The 21,644-nt window shown below is 40.4% G+C and overlaps 1 protein-coding gene across 1 annotated transcript; it reads right to left on the bottom strand.

Moving 5' to 3' along the window:
* Positions 1-905: 905 nt before the first annotated feature.
* NEMP1 (nuclear envelope integral membrane protein 1) lies at positions 906-16,690 on the bottom strand. The gene is made up of 9 exons (XM_061205053.1): positions 16,552-16,690; positions 9,455-9,579; positions 7,707-7,926; positions 6,265-6,337; positions 4,798-4,891; positions 4,213-4,327; positions 3,280-3,505; positions 2,302-2,475; positions 906-1,568 (listed from the first exon to the last, which is right to left on the bottom strand). Exons 1-9 carry the CDS (start codon positions 16,676-16,678, stop codon positions 1,385-1,387), a joined length of 1,338 nt encoding a protein of 445 aa, XP_061061036.1. The 5' UTR covers positions 16,679-16,690; the 3' UTR covers positions 906-1,384.
* Positions 16,691-21,644: the final 4,954 nt, after the last annotated feature.

Below are 21,644 nucleotides of genomic sequence, written 5' to 3'. Positions count from 1 at the left end.
AGGGTACTTTCCAATGGCAAAAGAAAGTGAAACCAATGCCACTGTAATAAAAGGCAGCATGAACCTCTGGTCAGAAATGGAATTGCAAATAAGTACAATAAGTTCATAGAAAAGTGCATCTGCTCCTGATGGCTGAACAAGCACCCAGAGGCATAAGGATTATCTGGAGGTCTATCTCCTGACAATGCAAATTGCGGCAGCCACATAGCTACAACGTGTATATTGCATCAAGAACCTTCATAGATAGTTTCAGGCTCACAAATTAGCCAGACTTCCGGTGGGGAGGGATACAGGTGGTACGGAAAGGATGAAAAGAATAGGTAGGATGGGTAGACAAAGGAAGGGAAAGGAAAAGGAGATAGTTTCTTGATCCCACAGCAATTCAAAGATATGTGACCCACTGACAGGAAAAATGGAGAACCTTAAAAAGCATTTAAATTCCCTAAATAAGATCACTTCTCCTAACCAGCAGAAACAATGCTATTATAAACCAAAGGGAAGAGAATATAAGAAATGAAACAAACTGAAATGTACATACTTCAGAGGTGAGGGAATAGACCCTTCCTGAAAGGGCAAAGGGGGCAACGAGGACTTAGAAGGGAAGAATGCAAACCTATTTTTAAAATAGAATAGAAAGTTAAATATAATAAAAACCCCAACAGACCTCATGTACAGAAAGGCCTGCAGGCAGGACTTAGAATATCATAGGTGTGAGAACTAATCCAAAGCTCAGCACAACACTCCTTGGGCTTTAATGGATAATCCATATTAATAAATACGTAGGGGCCTATGGGGCTTGTCACTCTGGAGCACTTGCTGGCTCTGGGACGAGTTTGTCACATTTTTTTAAAATGTATTCACTTAAAAAACAAGACAGACAAATAATAATCTATTTTCCTCTTAAAACAGTTAAAACAAGGATTATGCTAAAGTCACTGAAATAAAAGCAGAAGTAAAAGAGGCTCAGATTTGTGGATTTGTCTCTGAAAGATGCAGCCTATAGTCTGAAAGCATTACTTCACATATAACAGTTATCACTTCTGAGTTTGAAATGCCACAACTGAATCAACTTTCAAAGAGGAGCTGGAATGCCATGCTAGCTGTGGCAATCCAGTTTCTTTGGAAATATAAAGGTGGGCCGAGAACTTAACCAATGGGACGTGTTGGGAAGCAGTCACTACTTTATCCACTCTGCTTCCTCAGGACCCCACAGAGACCACCAAGACCATTTCCAGAGGGAGGTCTACTCAGGCCTCTAATTTCAGTGGGAGAATTTCAGCACTATCTCACCCTATTTCCAAGATTTGAGAAGCAATTGCGCAACACATGCAACCTGGACCATTGAGGTACCAAGCCAATCCACATAAAAATAACTGACGACCACCTAAGTCAACAAGCTGTTCTGTTGTGTGATGGGGGGGTACCGAGAATCTGAGTCCTCCTCCTCAGAGGATGTTTCTTCATAGAGTTCATCCTGGGCAATAATGCTCTCTAACCCATACTCCTGCTCATGGACAGAAACCTCATTTGGTGTGAGGTGGAAAGATCCTTCCACAAAGTCAGCAAATCTGAAAAACAGAAGATAATACTCATTAGGAACCTGCCTTCTGTCCTGTTTTCTTTCAAAATAAGAACAAATTGAAACCCCTGATATGCTTTCAGCTCAAATTATATTGAGTCTAGCCAACACCCTTATCCTAACTCTGGCAGGTAAGTAGACTAAAGCAAGAAATAAGAAGAAAAGGAAAGCTGGGATCATAGGCCAACATCTCCTGCAACCCCATCCTGCTTAATAAGCACTTTTAGTTATGGAAGTTTAGTTACCCTTTTTAGTTACGGAAGTGCTAAAGTTCCTTTAGTCATCCGTAATCCTGATAAGATTAAGGGGCATTACACATTTATTTGTGTTTATGGCCCTATAACCTTTATGCCATCAGGATTCCAAATTGAAGCTTCACATGTTTCCAAATAAAAAGGATCCCCTCTCCTAAAAAAAAAAAATATTAAAAAAAACACTCAAGAGAGCAGTGCAAAACTATCAGAGGGGAAACTTAATATGGTACTAAAGTCTTCTCATCTCAATGCTAAAATCAAAGCTAGAGTAAATAGTTCTTTGAGGAATCAGAAAACAGGCTACTGCCTAACATATGATATGAGTACCTTTCTCTTGACTACTCCTAGATGAACAAGGAAAACAAAGCCACAAATACAAAATGATTATAGAAGTATAATCTCTGTTAAAACTGAAGGTCATAATTACCCTGACAGACACTTGGCACTTCTGGCAAAGAGTTTATTTACCTTTTTGGAGACTGGATTCGAGAAACAGTCTTCCAAGCCGAGCAGTCTGGACTGTTGCAGTATTCTCTAAGCTTCTCTAAAGCCTTTCGGGTCTCTACCTCTCCTTGTATCCGATATTCTTCTTCTGTCAGAAGACGAGGGGGCACAGTCTTTTCTGTTGCATTACACATCTTTCTGTGCTCACCAAAATAACATCATGAATGATTAATCAGTAATCTACATCCACCCTTACGTCTAACTCCCTTCAGTGGGTCAAGCATACAGCAGAGAGCCTGAACATTAAGAGTCACTGCTCCCACCTTTCTTCTACAGACATCTTTAGTTATAATGTACCCTTGACATGTTAGACTATGAGTGACAAGTCAGAGTAGTCAATATTATTCATTAATGTGAACAAATTCACTTATTTTCCAATAAGTGACAGACAAAATATTTATTTCCCAATAAATGGAAAAACCACAAGAAATGATGGTGTAAGACTGTGGTTCATTAACTTGGGTCCCCCCGAACTGAAGGCATTACTTTGACTATCTGTAACAGAAAGAACATTGATAACCTCAGAACCTATGACCATTCCATAGTCACCATACAAAGTGACAACATGCTTTGAATTACAGCTTAAACTAAGAATAGGACTCCCAGAGCAATCTGAGAGCCAGTGTGAAATAATCTGAAACCAGGTGACCTGAGGCATGCGGTATAAAAGTGATATACTTTGCACCACCCAGTGGTAACAAGAACACATGACACTTTACTAGATGTTTTTATTTTATATATAAAATAACCAGAATTTATAAATTCTGTAAAAATGCCTACAGAGAATCTAAAAAGAAAGACTTGAAAGAAATAAAAGTGAAGCATAATACCATAAATTTGCATTAACAAAGAGGCTCCCAGGTCAACACCTCTGTCTCCTTTTGCTGCAACTGCATCCCACATTGCATGTTTCAGTACAAAGTTACACTGCCTTTCAGTCACCTGTAGGTGATGTACAGCCAGTGAATAGGGTACTCCAGGCTCTTAGTACACAGTGCAATGATGATAATGGCAAGGGCAATGTGTGGTATCTGGATACCGGAATACATGAAACATAAGCCCATCAGCTGCAAGGTCCAAGTCAGCAGGTTGATACTTCGTTCATTCTCCAAGGGCCCATACTTGTAACAGACTGCAAAACTCATGAATCCAACTGCAAGGACATAGCCTATGAGAAGAGTTATCAGAAGACATTCTTTTTAATCTACAGTTGGTAAAAATAATCTGTGTGGGGAGCAGCAGTAAATTCACTATGTAGTGCCTACTGAACCAGGGAAATAGGTAAGATCTTTACTCAATTATTCACACTTTTTTCATTATTCATATATATTTATCTCTTTAAGCTTCTATCCTTTCTACTATCCCGAATTTAATTCTCAAATGGAGAATTAAACCTACATGTTGAACAACTCTAAAATAGTCTGTTTAAAAAACCTAATATATGAAAATCCAGATTAATCTGCTCTCAAAGGATTAAGAGTTACTATCTTTATAACCAAAAGAGTCTCGCTTTATAGATAAGGTTCATTGTAGAGTCCTTTACTTCTTAAGGTCCTCAAGTGTATTTAAAATATGATTATATTCATAAAGTCAATTTACAGCTTTTCAGAAAGATGCCTATTGTGTAAAGAGAGATGTACTTATAAACACCAACAAATTAAAGTCTTCTCCCTAGCAGCATTTTAATTTAAGAGAAGGTGACAACTGTATAGAGGGGTTAGAAATAAGTAAAGAATTATGATTCTTACAAGTTAACAAAATGGCATAGACTATTAAACTCCTGTAAGCAGTAAGCAAGCAACATCTTTTCATGATCAAATTAACTAAAACAGCCTATAAACATATAAAAATTAAAGCAAAACCAACAACACTTACTTAAAAGATACTGCCAGTAACATCTCCAGATCTCTTGTAAATTTTTAAAAACTAGCTGAATGAGGTACAGAGAAAAGGACCAGCCTCCTACCAGGATGATGTAAATGGGACTTTTCTAAGAAAGAGTAGAAGTGAAAGCAAAAAGTTACAATGGGCTTTCCATACATAAAAGAAACAAAATAGAACTGTGATTTAAAAAAAAAATTTCAACCTACTAAAAATGCACAAAACACAACTCTTAAAAAGATGTCCTTTATATTTTAAATGGTACAGTCTGCAAAGAAAACTGGGAAAATGAGATGCTAAATAACTTAAAAACCTGGCTATATAATCTATGTAATTAACAAACAGGAAGAAGACTTTAATCCCCTCCACTGTATACAGGATTTCAAATAAAAAGGGAGAGATTGTATGTAATCAGGCTCCAAGTTTCATCATGGAAAGTACCTTTCTGAATCAAGGAAAGAGTAGGACATTTACTTATCAGCCATCAATGCAAATTTTCAATGCTGTAAGATTATCCAAAAAACAATCCTTCAACTATCCAAGCTCATCCTAACTGCATGTGAGGATTCTGCGCCTTACCTTGGGCATAAACTTGGACAGCATAAAAATGATGATTAGTAAAGAGGCCACAATTCCCACACTCATCCCAGTGGAATAGTAGAAGATTTGACTTCTGCAGAGAGAAAATTCATTTCATGACTACGTGTGTATTCTTCATATATGGCACTGTTCAAACTAGACAACTAACCCAGCCAAAAGACAGAAAAAAGGTACAAGGTGAGAGCAGGTATTTGCCCAACACTTGAGATGAGAAAACTGAAGAGACTAGTACAATGTAGCTGCTGCCAGATTATGAAGATTAGTATCAATAAGGGCCCCTCAAATATATCCCAGTAATAAACCTCTGCTTAGTCTCCCGCTCCCATCCCCAGTACCTCTCCCCATGCAATTTCTAATGAGAATCTTTCTTTTGGGAACTGCACAGCTTCTCTAGGGAGAAGGAAGAGCCCCAGTAGACACTGGAAACTAGAACTGAACTGATTACCCAGAAAGATAAACCAAACACAGGGCACAGAACAGAGAGCTCCTATTCGTCTTCTAGGTTCTTTCTACCAGATATCCCTCCCTCACTTTGAGTTTCTCTCAGGATCCCCAAAATAAGGAACAACTTCCACCAACCTTGCTCCAGCTGAACTTCAGTTGGTAAGCTTTCATTCACCATTCCACAAATATTCTCCTTGTGTTCAAAGTTAATGTTAATTCTACCTTGGTTCAATGTTTGTTATCTATATGTTTTCTTTATATTTGTACATGTCTGTTTCACCTAGCTAGTAGGTTCCTAAAGGCAGGAAATGAGTAAGTGGTTGATATTTGTTTCTTTACTTCTGAACAGCATGAAACTCATCAACACACAGCCCTGTAAAAATGAGGGCTAAACATTTCTAACGGTGGAAAGGGTGGTGCTGTATTGGCTAAATCCCACACATGATGGGTAACCTAATGGGGGAATTTCATTATTACCAATCTTATTAATACAAGAAAAAAATAATAATTATAACACGTATTATTTTTTTAAATTATTGAAGCAGGCAATGGCCTAGCCATCCATAAAGGTCCTAGAAAAGGGAATGGCAGCACTTCAAGTCTTTATGATAAAAGTCAAGCAGGGTTGGACTTCCTTGGTGGCGCAGTGGTTAAGAATCCGCCTGCTAATGCAGGGGACACGGGTTCGAGCCCTGGTCCAGGAAGATCCCACATGCCACAGAGCAACTAAGCCCGTGCGCCACAACTACTGAGCCTGCGCTCTAGAGCCCGCGAGCCACGACTACTGAGCCCACGCGCCTAGAGCCCGTGCTCCGCAACAAGAGAAGCCACCACAGTGAGAAGCCCGCGCACCGCGACGAAGAGTAGCCCCCACTCGCCGCAACTAGAGAAAGCCCGTGCGCAGCAACGAAGACCCAACGCAGCCAAAAATGAATTAAAAAAAAAAAGTCAAGCAGGGTAGGTCTGAGCCTCCTCATTCTGCCCTCTAGCCTTCGAACCTACCTGCTCAGCAAGTCACCACAAAAAAATAGAATAAGTCCAAGGAGAAAAATGAGGAAGAGTTTGGGGTCAAATCCTGAAATAAATAAAAGACTTCTGCTTAATAGGGGAACAAAACAATTTAAGGCATTATAGAATAAAAGACAATGTTGGCATCATTGGTCAGCTAATAAAATATATGCAAACAGCCCACCTAAACAGCATTTTAAATTTCACACAAAGCCTGGGCACCCTTCCAAAGAGAAAGTATAATTAGGTCTCTGTCTAACCTGTACTTCCCTCAAGAGTTTATTTTTATTTTGGCTACTAAGCTAAGGCTAAAAGAAGCTAAGCTTTGCTTTGGATGGAGCCATAGTGCCATCAGCACTTCATGCAGTCGCCCACAAGGGGTCTCCACCACTCTGGTTTTCAGGCCTTAAGTCACACACGCTCGGATTCAGATTAGCCCAGAACTTGGGGTCAGGGCCCTCTGCTGTTCTCTAACTGTTGGTCTCTGCTTGACCACCACCACCACCTACTTCTCTTCACTACACAAGCACTGTGTTGGAAAAGCCTACACTCAAACACATCTCACCCAGGACCGGAGGCCCAAGCATAGACCCCTTACTGGCACACCAGACACTCCCACAGCTTTCACATTCAAGAGCTCTGAGTCTAGGGGAAGTCCACAAACAGAACAGGAGTGAGAGGGATCAGTAAATGCAAAAGGAACACCAAAAAACAGGCTGATCCTGTTCAACCAAAGAACTGTGGAACCCTAGGACAGTTAGAAGGGCACAACGTATTTCGTAGCAAAACCCAGGAACATTTCTACTACTTACAACATTACTCTCCTAAGACAGTAGTTACCAAGGAGAGACAAAAAGTCACAGAGAATCCAACAGGATAATGATCCACCTCTTTGTCAAACTTCCTCAGACACATTCAGAGAAGGGAAAACTCCCAATTAGACTGAATAAGCCTGAAACTGCAGTGATCTTCATATTTATTTATGGTTCCACATATATTCTTTTGCTTGTGAGGTATTCAGTTCTACCCTTCTTCAGTTTTTATTGTTAACCATTCATGTCTTCAAATGTAGACCTGTACATTTCAAGACATCTATCTTTGTCTATAAGTGCCCAGAAGACAGGAATACATCTATCTTACTCTGAAGAATACTAGGCATATCAGCTCAGAGCCATTGGAAGTATTAGGAATGCAAGTCTTCACAATTCCAGGTAAGGAAGTACTCAGAATGACTTATGGTAAAGTCTCAAATCTAGGCCTAAAGGGTTTTGTGAGGGGTGGAGGCTCTCTGAACTGTTTGGAGCAGTGGTATATTCAGGTTATAATCAGTACCAAAATGGAGCTGTCTTGGGCTGACTTTTCTCACTAATTATACCCTCCAAAGCTCAGTCCCTTCTCACCATAGAATCCATCAGAAAAACAGAGGTAAGACTTACTCCGGGTCACAATGACACTGTACTTGGTGTCTTCCTCTAAAATCTCAACTTTGAGGCAGGTTTTTGTGCTGTACAGACCCACGTTAACATAGGTGTCATTCAATTTCTCTTTTAAAAAGGAGGAAAAAAAGTTCCAGATACTGAACTGCTCTAGCTCCTTCAGTTTCTCCTCATTCTCCACCTGGGTGACTCGGACCAGTTTGGAACTATTTACCCGAATCTGTAACACAAGTAAAATCAGGATGAGAAAGAAGAAAGTAGGAATTTAAAATTTTCACAATTAAAAAAAAAAAAAAAAAACCTTTAGAGTAAATAACTAAATCAATAATGGCACCAGCTTTCCACAGGCTTATGAGAAATATAGAGATACAGCAGCTAAAAGATAACTGGGCAAATAACACTGCACATGGTACAGAGAGGCAGCTGTTAGAATGTTTTATTGTTAACATGATCTGAATCTAGTATTAGGCCAGAACATGGGGGAAAAAAAGACTTCCAAGCTGAAAGAGTTACCAATACAGCTATTTATGAGAGATCATACAAAGCAAGGGTCTAGAATATTAAGAAAACTGCCGGGCTTCCCTGGTGGCGCAGTGGTTGAGAGTCTGCCTGCCAGTGCAGGGGACACGGGTTCGAGCCCTGGTCTGGGAAGATCCCACATGCCGCGGAGCAACTGAGCCCGTGAGCCACGACTACTGAGCCTGCGCGTCTGGAGCCTGTGCTCCGCAACAAGAGAGGCCGCCACAGTGAGAGGCCCGCGCACCGCGATGAAGAGTGGCCCCCGCTTGCCGCAACTAGAGAAAGCCCTAGCGCAGAAACGAAGACCCAACATAGCAATCAATCAATCAATCAATCAATCTTTAAAAAAAAAAAAACTGTGACCTTTAGTAGTAAAGTTCCTTCTAGGGAAAAAAAAAAAAAAAAAAAGAAAACTGCCAGGCATAAACAGCACCAAAAATGTTTCCCATAATGACAAGCTGAAAAGTTCAACCCTTTGTCACAAATCACTGATTATGGGTAAATGTTGGTTATAATGTGCTCCAGATGGAATATGATCTTTATATCAGACAATGAAAAAAGAGAATTTTTTAAAAAAACCCACGAGCCCACCCTTATGTTTTTGATGTGAACAACTCCCTTATCAGTAACTATGCTTATAGCAGCAGAAACATTTCCAAAGGACTCATTTTGTTCAATCATTACAGCCAGACACTCTGGCTCAACAGTGTTATGAAATAAATGAGACCAAAGTCATTCTATCAAGGGGAAACTTCAGCTCAGGGCATTTATGCAACACCCTGTGTAGAATCAAAATAGAATAGGAGCAGCAAGGCAAGAGTTTACATCCTGATAGGCACACAACAGTTTCCAGCCCAAAGAAGGCATAAGACCTTTAAAAAGAAAGAGAGGTGTATGTGTGTGTGTGTGTGTGTCTATGAGTGTAAAAGGAGTGAGGGGAAGAGAAGGAAGTAGTCTCTTGGGGAAAAGGAGGAAGGAAGTTTATCTCAGGCCACTTAAAGAAACAGAGAGAGGAACACAAAATAGGCATAAATGCTTTACTGATGAAAACACTGATGAGATTAAGAATAATCATAATCTTATCAAGGTTGTTAATTTTATACATATATATACATATATATATATATTTTTTAATTGCATGTGAGAAGGGAAGAAAGTGTCAATGTACTCACTGATCACAGACAGATATTCACAGAAACTGCCCCTGCCAGGAGCCTCCAAATCATTACCTGTATCTGTGTCCATATATCATGCCACTTTGGGATAAGCACATTTTTATAACAGGATTGTTGACTGGTATTCATATAATAAACTTTGGATTCCTGAAGCATGACCACGTTTAAATCAATTCCGGCTTTATGCAAAGAAAGAAAATAACAATTAAGTATAATAACAGAACAAGCTAATGACTATAACTCATTTCATAAAAAGAATTAAACTGACCACTTTCTTAAAGCTGGGGTTAAAAATATCAGCGACTAAGACACAAAGAAGAAAACTGAGATGAGAGAAGAAATAAGGCAGTCTTATTTCTGTCAAATGTAATTATTTAAATATTACAAATAGTCACTAATCCAGGATAAGTAATAATAAAAGCCACTATTATGTGTTTATTAAGACAGACAGTATGTTGTCTGTCTCATTTAACCCTCCCAACAATGCTGTGAGGTAGGCACTCTCATAACCCCCATTTTACAAATGAGGAAACTGATGTTTAGGAAAGATTAAGTAATTTGCCCGAAGTCACACAGCTAGTAAATAGCTTAACTGAGATTCACACCCAGGTCCTGTTTCTCTCGTAAAGGCATAGCTAAAGTAACCCCATCTGGTGACTTTCTCTATCCATATCCTGAGTAGGATGAACAGAATTAGCAACATTTTTTGTATTTAGAGTACTTTAAGCAGATACTAAAAGACTGCAAAGTTGCTTTTTTCCAGCTGTTTTGTTTCATTCAAGTTTTAAGAGCAGCCAATAAACATATGCAGTCCCTCTGATTTTACCAAAACAGATCTCCCCTCAGGAATTTATATTCAATCGCAGCTAATTAAAGGTTTACAAGTGACCATTATCATATCTTCTCACCCAAGTTTGCACAAGCTACCTTCTTTACCACAAAACATTTCAATATCTTCTTCCTTGCTCTACACTGTACTTACCAACTCATTTAGTGTTACTCTAAGGGGAAATTTAGTTAACTCTTTGGTTCTTAGTATAAAGGTGGGTAGATTTAAATAAACAAAACACCCCAAAACACAAAAACCTCAAACAAACCTTAGAAAGCCAAAGTTACACACACAGAAAAGGCAAAGACAAACCTTAGAAAGCCAAAGTTACACACACAAAAAAGGCAATGACATCCATCAGTTCAAAATGGTTTTAGAGTGAAGCTCAGACTAATTTTGAAGTTAAATTCGGTCTTAAACCTAAATGTTAAGAACGAAAACTACAAAACTCTTAGAAGAAGAAAACAGGTGTGTAAACCTTTGTGACCTTGGATTAGACAATGGTTTCAAAATTTTTAAACTTTTGTGTTTCAATGGCCACTATCAAGAAAGTGAAAAGACGACCCACAAAGTGGGAGGAAATATTTGCAAATCATGTATCTGATAAGGGTCTAATATCCAGAATATATAAAGAACTACTACAATTCAACAATAAAAGGAGAAATAACCCAATTTTTAGAATGCATAAAGGATTTGAATAGACATTTCTCCAAAGAAGATATACAAACGGCCAATAAGCACAATGAAAAGAGGTTCAACATCATTAGCCATTATGGAAATGCAAGTCAAAACCACAATGAAATACCACTTCACATTCACTAGGATGGCTATAATCAAAAAGAGGACAATAACCACGTGTTGGCAAGGATGTGCAGAAACTGGAACCCTCATACATTGCTGGTGGGAATGTAAAATGGTACAGTCTCTCTGGAAAACAGCTTGGCAGTTCCTCAAAAACTAAAAGACAATTATTATATGACATAGCAATTCCACTCCTATGTATACACCCAAGAGAAGTGAAAACATGTTCACACCAAAACCTGTACACAAATGTTCACTGCAGCAATATCCATAATAACCAAAAAGTGGAAACACGCCAAATGTCCATCAGCTGATCAATGGATAAGCAAAATGTGGTATTATTCATACAATGGAATATTATTCAGCCATAAAAAGAAGTACTGATACATACTACAACATGAACCTTAAAACATTATGCTGAATGAAAGCCAGTCAAGAAGAAGTCCACATATTAAACGATTCCATTTATATAAATATCCAGAATAAGCAAATCCGCAGAAAGTAGATTAGTGGTTGTCAGGGGCTAGGAGGAGAAGGGAATGGGGAGAGACCTTTAAGGGGTATGGGGCCTCATTTTGGAGTAATAAAAATATTCTGGGGATCCCTGGTGCCGCAGTAGTTAAGAATCCGCCTGCCAATGCAGGGGACATGGGTTCGAGCCCTGGTCCTGGAAGATCCCACATGCTGTGGAGCAACTAAACTCGTGCGCCACAACTACTGAAGCCCGTGTACCACAACTACTGAAGCCTGCACGCCTACAGCCCATGCTCCACAACACGAGAAGCCTCCGCAATAAGCCCTCACACCGCAACGAAGAGTAGCCCCCACTCGCAGCAACTAGAGAAAGCCCGTGCACAGCAACGGAAGACCCAACGCAGCCAATAAATAAATAAATAAAATCGACTAAAAAAAAATTCTGTAATTAGTCAGTGGTGATGGTTGCACAATACTGTGAATACAGCTGCCCCATGAACAACCATGGTTAGGGATGCCACCTCTCTGCTCAGTCAAAAATCAGCGTATAACTTTAGTCAGCCCTCTGGATCCACAGTTCCGCATCTGTGGATTCAACCAACCAAAGATCAGGTAGTACTATAGTATGTATTTACTGAAAATAAAAATCCACGTATAAGTGGACCCATGCAATTCAAATCTGTGTTGTTCAAGGATCAACTGTATACTGAAAACCAATGAAAGGGTGGATTTTATGGTATGTGAATTATATCTCAATATTTTAAAATTCAGTCAATATTGTAGGGGAGGAAAAAGTTTTCCTTGACCCTCTTCGGTCCCTGGCTGGGTCCAAAAATTAAACTGACAAAGACATATTAACAGGAGAAAAGCATACAAATTTATTTCATATCTTTTATGTGACATGAAAGTCTTTAAGGAAATAAAGACCCAAAGAAACAGACCCACGTACTTTTATGCTAGGTTTGATGAAAAGTGGACATTCGCAGAGGAACAATAGGTTGAGTATGAGGTAAGTGTAGTAAACTGGGGGAAACTGAGCAAGGCCTGTTTATTAGGATTCTTCTTCATGCCCCTTTGTCTTCGAAGATAAGGATGCTCCTTTCCTCCAGGTATAGGGAGGACACCTCTCACATGAGGATGTTATGGCCTATTTCAAGGAAGGAGGGCTAAGTGCGGGAGGTCAGAGTTACTTTTCAGCTTTGCTGTTTTCTCAAACTCCCTCAGCTTAAAATATTCAATATGCCAAGGTGCCATATTTTAGAGTAATATGTCCTGAACCCCATCTATCAATCTCTCACTAGGGTTTAATTCAATAGTAATTTGGATTTCCTCCAAGCCTATTTTTCATAAAATGAAACCTTTTCAAAATCCTACTGACATTTGTTTCACTAGCAAGCCCAAATATACTGAAAGAACACCCACTCACAAATATGGATCAAGAGTTTATTTTCTTCTGGAGACTGTAAGAGAGTAAGATTATGTGAAGCTTAAAACTAGTGTATTTACAAATAAATTTTTAAAAACCCAGGAGTCACACTTTATTAACTCCTTCTCTCCCAAAGCACCAAGTAGTATAACACATCTCTTTAAGCCCATTATTATTTTCAAGAGGGTAGTAAGATACAAATAATATACCAATAGCACAGGAGATTTGAAAAACTTAATGCCATTAAGACATCAGTATTTTTAAACCAATTTTAAAATTCTTCAATGTCATTTTCCTAAAGAAATAAAACTTTTATAAAAAGCAACATTTTGGGGGTAATTCCCTGGCGGTCCAGTGGTTAGGACTCCCGTGCTTCCACTGTAGGGGGCACAGGTTCTATCCCTGGTTAGGGAACTAAGACCCCACGGACAAATAAATAAATAATTTAACAAGCAACATTTTCTTAAACCTAGTTCTTCCTTTTCCCAAGTTCCACACCATTCAAAGGAAAGCACTGTAAATAAACAAACAAACCTCTCTAATAGCAACCTCCTACAGAAATCAGCACCTTGGCCAGCCACATCTTTGGAAATTCATTGAGAGGGAAAATACACCAAATCAGCCTAAGGGGATAATCTGTGGAAACAATCACCACTCCAGCTATAGTTTAAATTATTAGAAAAACATAGAACTAAACCAATTACCTTAAACGTATACAAGCTGTCAAAATGCTGTTACAATCTTGTGCTTCCCATAGCAAAAGGACATACACAACACTTTCCTTCCCCTCCCCAAAGTGAGTTAGCCAGCATGTTAAAAAGCAGAATGAATTAAACATTTAAAAAATGCCTTCTGAGCACAAAGATCTAGTTCTTCTTAGAAAATGCCTCCTTGGAATTCAGTGAATCACAACTTGCTTATTGTATTTACCCATAAACCAGCTACTTAAAAGTTAGTAACTTTGTATTTACTTATATTCATCAATCAACAACACTGATCATTTAACATCTACTGGTAGAAGGTAATGAAAATGATTCATGGTATGTGAGGACCAGAAAAGACCCTAAAAATTTATGAAAAACCACCCCTTCTAATTCTTAAATAGCCTCTATTCATTTCTGTCAAGAGGTAATCCAGTTCATACTTAAAAGCATCTTAAAATGCTCCTTAAAAACTAGCATCTTAAATTAGTGGGCTTAGCAAAGGATTATTCAATGTGATGCTGGTACAACTGCCTGGTTATTTGGAAAATAAAATCTATCTAGATACCTCACACCAAATACTAACATTAACCGTTGATTAAAAAGTAAAATGAAAAATAATTAAATTGTACCACAAAATATACATATATAAAAATTTAATTTTGGAGGACTCTTTAAGTACAAAAGCAATGGAAATAAATCTAAAGAATAAAATCAAGTGATCACATAAAAAATATAAATCTTCCATTTAAAAAGATAAAGGGGGCAAACAAATTAAAGTTCTGTAATAAATAATAAACAAATAGATTATAAAAATATACATCCTTAATATATTAAAAAGTTCATCAACTGATTTTTAAAGTACACAAAAATCCCAATAAACAGTAATCACAATAAATAGGCCAAGAGCAAAGGACACACTCTCCAAAAACTGTAAACTCTAAACAGAAAATTAAATAACTAATGAACATTTGAAAGATGCTTCCTCACAAATAACGCAAGAAATGCAAAGTAAATTAAGATGCCACTTTCAATCTATCAAATTAGCAAAGGTGTTTCCGTCTGGAATATCCAATGCTGGCAAGGGTATGGGTCACAAGCAAATACAGCTTATAATCGTATAAACCAGCACACCTTTTCAGAAAAATATTTTAGCAAGATGTTTCAAGGGTCTTAAATATATTTTAGCTTTTGATTGAATAAATCCATTTCTGAGAATCTATCCTTAAAAAAAAAAAAAAAAAATCTGTCCACAAGATGAAAGTAAAAATGACATTTATGAAGAATTTTAAATGACATAGGAAAATGTTTATGCTACAAAACCAAATGAGAAAACTATCTCTGGCAGCAACTGGTGGCCTGCAGGGAAGAGAACTGAAGTGCTGACAGGTTTATGAATATATTATCAATTCAAAAAAAATATTAATTAAAAACACGTGGAAACAGACCAGAAGAAAGTGTGCTTTAACGGACTGCCTCTGAATGGAATAAACAATGAGTGATTTTTCCACTTCCTTATACTTAATTGTACTTGCCAAATAGTCTAAAAGAACTCCCTGCCTTTTGAAGTACTCCATTCTCTCTTTAGGTAGCTCTCACTTTTAGAAAGTTCCACTCTATTACATGATTGTCTCTTTGTAGCTGCCACTTACATGATCTATTAGGCCATAAAGAACATGTATCCCAAGTTTACCCTTCTCCAAGCCAAAAAGTCCCCATTCCTCTCCTTATTAAAGAAACTTTGAGCCTGCTGATTGAGCACGGACTACGTAGGAGCATTTTGATATAAATATTCTCTTTCATTTCCACAATACACAGCCTCTAAGGTTAAACATCTGGTCAAAGTTCATTCAGATCATTATGTAGCCCTTCAAATGTTACTCTGGGCCCTGACCCTGGAAAAGTACCTTCTTGGTTACCTACTCCCCTCTCCCTATAAAAACCGTTTCAGAAGGACGCTGCAGTTTGAAACTAGTTCTATGGATCCTGAGATAACCTTAAAGCTGCAGCTAAGGATAATCATAAGTGACAGGAATAGATAGGCAGCAAACGACGGAAGAGGTGAGAGAGCATATGTGTTTACAAGATACGATTCTCCTTAATCCCATGAGTCTCTACTCCCTCCAGTGGAAGCTTGGAAACATCACTTATCTTTCTGTTGTGCATTTAACAAGGGTAGAAGGAGGTTTTTTAAAAACACACTCTAGGTTTTCTGAATTAGAGCGGAAAAGGAAAACAATTTCATCCCAGTCCAGAGCCAATTATGCAGTAGCAGGCATCAAGAAAGTTTGCTTGAGAAATGAATAAATTTCCAAAAGAAAACTACTCGATGCTGACTAGCGTTTTTGTAAACGGGAATTTAACGGCTCCAGGTCGGTTCTATAGGGCCGGTTGGAGCCAGGATCTTACAAGGGCATAAGATACTGAAAGAGATCACTGCATTTCAGTGAACTATAATTATCTGTTCAGCCACCCATGCCGAGTCCTGACAGCATACGCTCAGGTGTTGCTAATTTTCTGAATGAACGGGATGCTCCCTTCCCAGTGGCAGCTCTGCCTGTCCATTCGGTCCTCGGGTCACCTTCCTTTTAACAACAACAACAAAACAAAACAAAACAAAACAAAATCGAGGAGGCCCATGCAGCAGGACGCAGCCCCCAGGACCGCTTCTCACCCAGTGCAGGCCTCCCCGTCTCCGCCAAAAGGGCTTCAAGCTCCTCCCCACTCTGGGTAGCTCCCGCAGGCCGCCCCAGGGCCCTGGTCCCTCAGTGCCGGCGCCCATTCGCCAAGGATGAAGCTTCTTCCTCCGCACCACCCCCGCGCCCCTCAGAATAACGGCCCACGCCCTGGGGACACTCCCCACTTTTCTAAATATAACCCCTCGGCACCCACCCCCTCGGCTGCTGCTGCCGGGCGGTACCTGAGCCGCAGACCAAGCAGCCGGAGAGGACCAGGAGCAGTCGCACTGCACCACCGCCGCCGGCCCCCCAGCTCCAGGGCCCGGCACCAACTGCAGGTAAGACCGCCACTTTCATTCCTCCCGCCATGGTCTCCTCACGCCGCCTCCTCCTCACGTGCCTCTCCCCGGCAACTAACCCGGAACTGGCAGGGCCAGCAGCCTATCCGCTACAAGACCCGCCCCCTAGCAACCAATCGGCCGGGCAGGGCTTCGAGCATTCAGTCCTTTATGGACCCTATAGTCCCGCCTCTTAGCAACTGATGCGCGAGGGCGGAAAGAAGCAGCTTTCAGCCTATTAGAAAACTGGTTCTCATATTAGCAATGGCGACAGGAAGATCCCACCCCTTAACAACATGCTTCCGTCTCCAGTTTATTTACAAGTGGCGCGATTGATGGTAAGCTTAACCAATAGAAAATCAAAATGGGCGAGCCCTTCTTGACCAAACTTGATATTTCCATCGAAATTGGCTCAGGTTCCCTCTGTTTCCTTTCTTTCCTTTTCACCACGATCTTGTCATTGTGGGAGACTTAAGACATTGTGTCCTCCAAAGTCCTAAATGATTTAGAAGGGAAGTAACAAAAAATTGTGTTGACAGTTTTATAAGGAATAAACATTAACGTTTAAAAATGTGGTTACATGGGTCTTCCCTGGTGGCGCAGGGGTTGAGAATCCGCCTGCCAGTGCAGGGAACACCGGTTCGATCCCTGGTCCGGGAAGATCCCACATGCCGCGGAGCAACTAAGCTCCTGCGCCACAACTACTGAGCCTGTGCTCTAGAGCCCGTGAGCCACAACTACTGAGCCCACATGCTGCAACTACTGAAGCCCACGCGCCTAGAGCCCGTGCTCCGCAGCAAGAGAAGCCACCGCAATGAGAAGCCCGCGCACCGCAACGAAGAGTAGCCCCCGCTTGCCGCAATTAGAGAAAGCCCGCGCGCAGCAACAAAGACCCAACGCAGCCAAAAGTAAATAAATAAAATAAATAATTTAAAAATAATAATAATAATGTATCAACACTGGTTCATTAGGGTGGCAAATGCACCGCACTAATGTATGATAATAATAGCGGAAACTGGATGTGGGGTACATGGGAACTCTCTGTACTATCTTCTCAATTTTTCTGCAAGTCTAAAACTGTTTTAAAAAATAATTTGTACACCCACACACCCACCCACAGCCACAGCCACACCCACACACATACACACACTTCATTTTCCACCAGGTCCCAAATTCTCAGCATTCAGAGCTTGCTGTTCGGTTTTGAACAAAGTCCAGAGAACAGGGGAACTAATTCCAGAGGATCACTGACTACTGTTGTTTTGTTTTGGTTTGGTTTGGTTTTGGTTTTGGCTGTGCTGCGTGGCTTGCGGGATCTTAGTTCCCCCACCGGGACTGAACCCGGGATCCGGCAGTGAAAGCACTGAGTCCTAACCACTGGACTGCCACTGACTGTTAAAATGTGTAAACAAAGTGTACAGTAATGAGACTGGTTGTCCCTAAACACATCACACCTTATCATCCAAATGAGTTCTGTCACTTCCAGGTAGACACTCAAGAAGCTTTTAGCCTTGTTTTAATAATAAGGACACTGCTCAAAACACTTTGAGAATCATCTTCAGACTCCATAGCACACAACACAATGAATATTCATTACCTGCAGGTGGATCTGATTTATGCAAATAGCCAAAAGAACTCAGGCCAAGACTGATGCGTAAATGGGGTGGAAAATCTGGATAGTAAATGTGTTTCAGAATTTTGGATTTTAGAAATGTAATATGATACATATACAATATATAAGGCAGCAATCCTAATGGGGTCTGGGACAGCACCTCATAAGCAAATTAATATTTCTGCAATAAGAGATATGAATATCCACATTGGTATAAATGAAAGTGGGATAAATGAAACTATAAATAACCTCATGTAAGTTTAGGTGGTCTGCCACAAAATAAGTTAAGGTCAGATTAGGTTTTGTGGTCAAATGAGATATGAAAAATTTTGGTTTTCATAACTTTCTCAATTTAGGAAAAAGACTGCAGACGGTAAATATTTGATGAAGATGCTCCATTCCATTCACTCAATCACCCAAGCTAGAAGCCCAAGAGTCACCCTAAACTCTTCTCTTCCCCCAACCCTTTAGCCAATCAAGTCCTATTGATTTTACCTGCTGACTATCCTTTGAATCTGTCCTTTCCTCTCCATCCCACGCCAGTGATTTAGTCTAGCACCTTGCCATTGCTCTCTTGGACCACTTTAGTTTCCTTCAAGCTGGCCTCCTTGCTGTTTTTGCAGCCATAAAACCCTTCCTCTACACTACTCCTAAATGCATATCTGACCATGTCACTCCCATGTTACCAAGTCTTTATTTTTCCATGGTATCTCCTGTGATTAAGTCCATTGCCCTTATATGACCTAAAACATAGATATAAAGAAACAAATTTTTACAACAGTGCTACTCAAAGTTTGTGACCAATCTGCAATGAAACAATTTCAGAAATTAAGTGTAAGCATTTAGAAACTTTGATAGCAATTTGACAGAAAAATTTTATATTTATTGAATTTAATAAAAATGAGATTTTATTTCATTTTTTTCTAATAATTCACTTTTAGTGTATTTTATAGAGTAGTGGACTCTACCGTGATTGGAAATTGTTGGGGTTTTTTAAAATAAATTTTTATTTATTTTTTTAATTTTTGGCTGCCTTGGGTCTTTGTCGCTGCGCGCGGCCTTTTCTCTAGTTGCGGCGAGCGAGGGCTACTCTTCATTGCGGTTCCCGGGCTTCTCATTGGGTGGTTTCTCTTGTTGAGAGCACGGGCTCTAGGCGCATGGGCTTCAGTAGTTGCAGCACACGGGCCCTAGAGCGCAGGCTCAGTAGTTGTGGCGCACGAGCTTAGTTGCTCCGCGGCATGTGGGATCTTCGCGGACCAGGGATCGAACCCATGTCCCCTGCACTGGCAGGCGGATTCTTAACCACTGCGCCACCAGGGAAGTCCCTGGAAATTGTTTTAAAAATTGGTCCTTTACTATAGTTTGAGAAGCACTGGTCTCTAATCTTAATTAAATAGGCTTATACACCTCCCTGGGCTCCTCTTTAACCACCAGCACCCCCCATCCAGCAATAATGAACAATTTCTAGGTTCTCAAACATATCATTGTTTCATACTTCCACGTAAATTTAAATTCTGCTCTCTCTGATTTGACTGTCCCTTCTTCCTGGAAATCTATTTACACTTCAAAATCCTGGGCTGCATCATCACCTCCTTTGGATGCCTGTTTAAACCAGTCCATCACAACTCCAAGCAGAAGACATCACTTGCCCCCTATACTTCTATCATTGTTTTTACCCCTATTATGGAACTACAATATAATCGTGTCTACCTCCCCTACTAGTCTATGAGTTCCTTAAAGACAGAAGTCAGGATTATTTGTCTTTGAGAGGTGAAGAATCTCTGGCAAGATGACGAAACTGAAGGACAGTACTCCTTCAAAGACTACAACTCTAACATGTTAACAAAAGAGAAAAAAAAAAAAAGAGGATCATTACTTTATATTCATATTTTTCTGTTACCAGCAAGGATTTCAGTTTTACCTTTAGCACCTGGGTATGAATTAATTTACCAGACTAGTGGACATTTTAGAAGGCCAAGGAACCAGACTTGTGAGACTCACTGGAAACTTTAAGAAGCAAGGAGACATGGAAAACAATCGTCTCCACTTGAACAGTTCTGCCCAGGTTCAGCCCCCTCTGGAGTAAAATCTGTGTCAATTGCCCTTTTCAAAGCTGCTCAGGCCTGGAAATAGCATCATCAACTCACTCATTTCAGAGGGCCCACCAGAGATCAGGAGAGGTCCCAGGCTAAAGGTGAAACAAGCAACTATAATTGAAATGTGTACAAAGAGCCATGGGGCCACTGAGGGATGGGAGGAATTAATTCTGCCTAGAGGAGGTACAAGAAGGAGAGGGACCAGGAAGGTGACATTTGAGCCAGATCTTGCTGTATGAGCTGGATTTGGCCTGGTGAAAACTTGGGGTGGGGGGTCAGTGTGCAGTGCAATCTGCTGGATGAAAATCTACTCATGCCTAGGAATGACAATCCCTCTGGTTGGCAATTTCCTCACTCCTCTTCCACCCACTTTCTTCACAATCTTTTCCTCTGTTCTTGGAAAATTGGGACTGAGGATCGTTTCCCTTCCTGGAAGCGATCAGTGTAGCATTAAACTAATCCTTGATTAAATGGGGCCCGTTGCTCAGCTCTGCGTGCCTCTGAGAACACCGACGTGGAAGGAGAGGGGAGGGAAGCAGGTGAGTCAGGTAGGGAAGTGGGCTTGAGCCACACTGGGGAAAACGGGGCTCAAGGAGAAAAAGAGAAGAAATTAAGATTTTTAATTTGCCGCACCCCTTTTTTGTCAGCCTCCCCCCACCTGTCTCTTATCGTTATTGTTTTTCCGTAGTTTCTCATAGTCTTGGTCTCTTTGTTTCTCTCCATTTGTTAAAGGCTGGAAATTCCTTGTTGTCAACGGAAGGGAGTAGGAGGGGAGTTGGAGGTGGTAGGAGTGGGAGGGAAGCGAAGAACAGACATCTCAGCAGCTCCGGCTGCGGGGGCGTCTCGGCCTCTGGTGGGCCTTGACAAGTCAATGATTTTTTAAATGTACATATTTTAAAATCCACACAGAGGGGCTCACAAACCTAGAGAGAGACAGAGACACACACAACTAGATGTAAAGAAACGTACAAATACATAATCTCAGGGTACAGAGGCACAAACTGGCAATAGCGTCGTAAATCTGCTTATTAACATTTCACAATTTACAAAGTTTTCATATACATCCTCTCATTTGAACCTCACGACAACCCTGAGAAACAAAGATACAAACACTCGGGAGTTTCACTCTCAGATACACGTTCGCACCCAAACAGATTCCTTCTGACCCCCTAGGGGAGTGGGCTGACCCAGTGCGTGGGATTTTTCTCTCCTCGACCCTCTCTGGCCTAGTACCGGCCCCAGGACCGTGGGCCTGAGGCCCCAGAATTGACTGTTCCACCGTTTTCTTT

The sequence above is a fragment of the Eubalaena glacialis genome, chromosome 11 (assembly GCF_028564815.1).
Source record: "Eubalaena glacialis isolate mEubGla1 chromosome 11, mEubGla1.1.hap2.+ XY, whole genome shotgun sequence".
NCBI classification, from domain to species: Eukaryota; Metazoa; Chordata; class Mammalia; order Artiodactyla; family Balaenidae; genus Eubalaena; species Eubalaena glacialis.
Note: the sequence above shows the minus strand (reverse complement) of the source record. Positions and strands in the feature narration are given on the sequence as shown.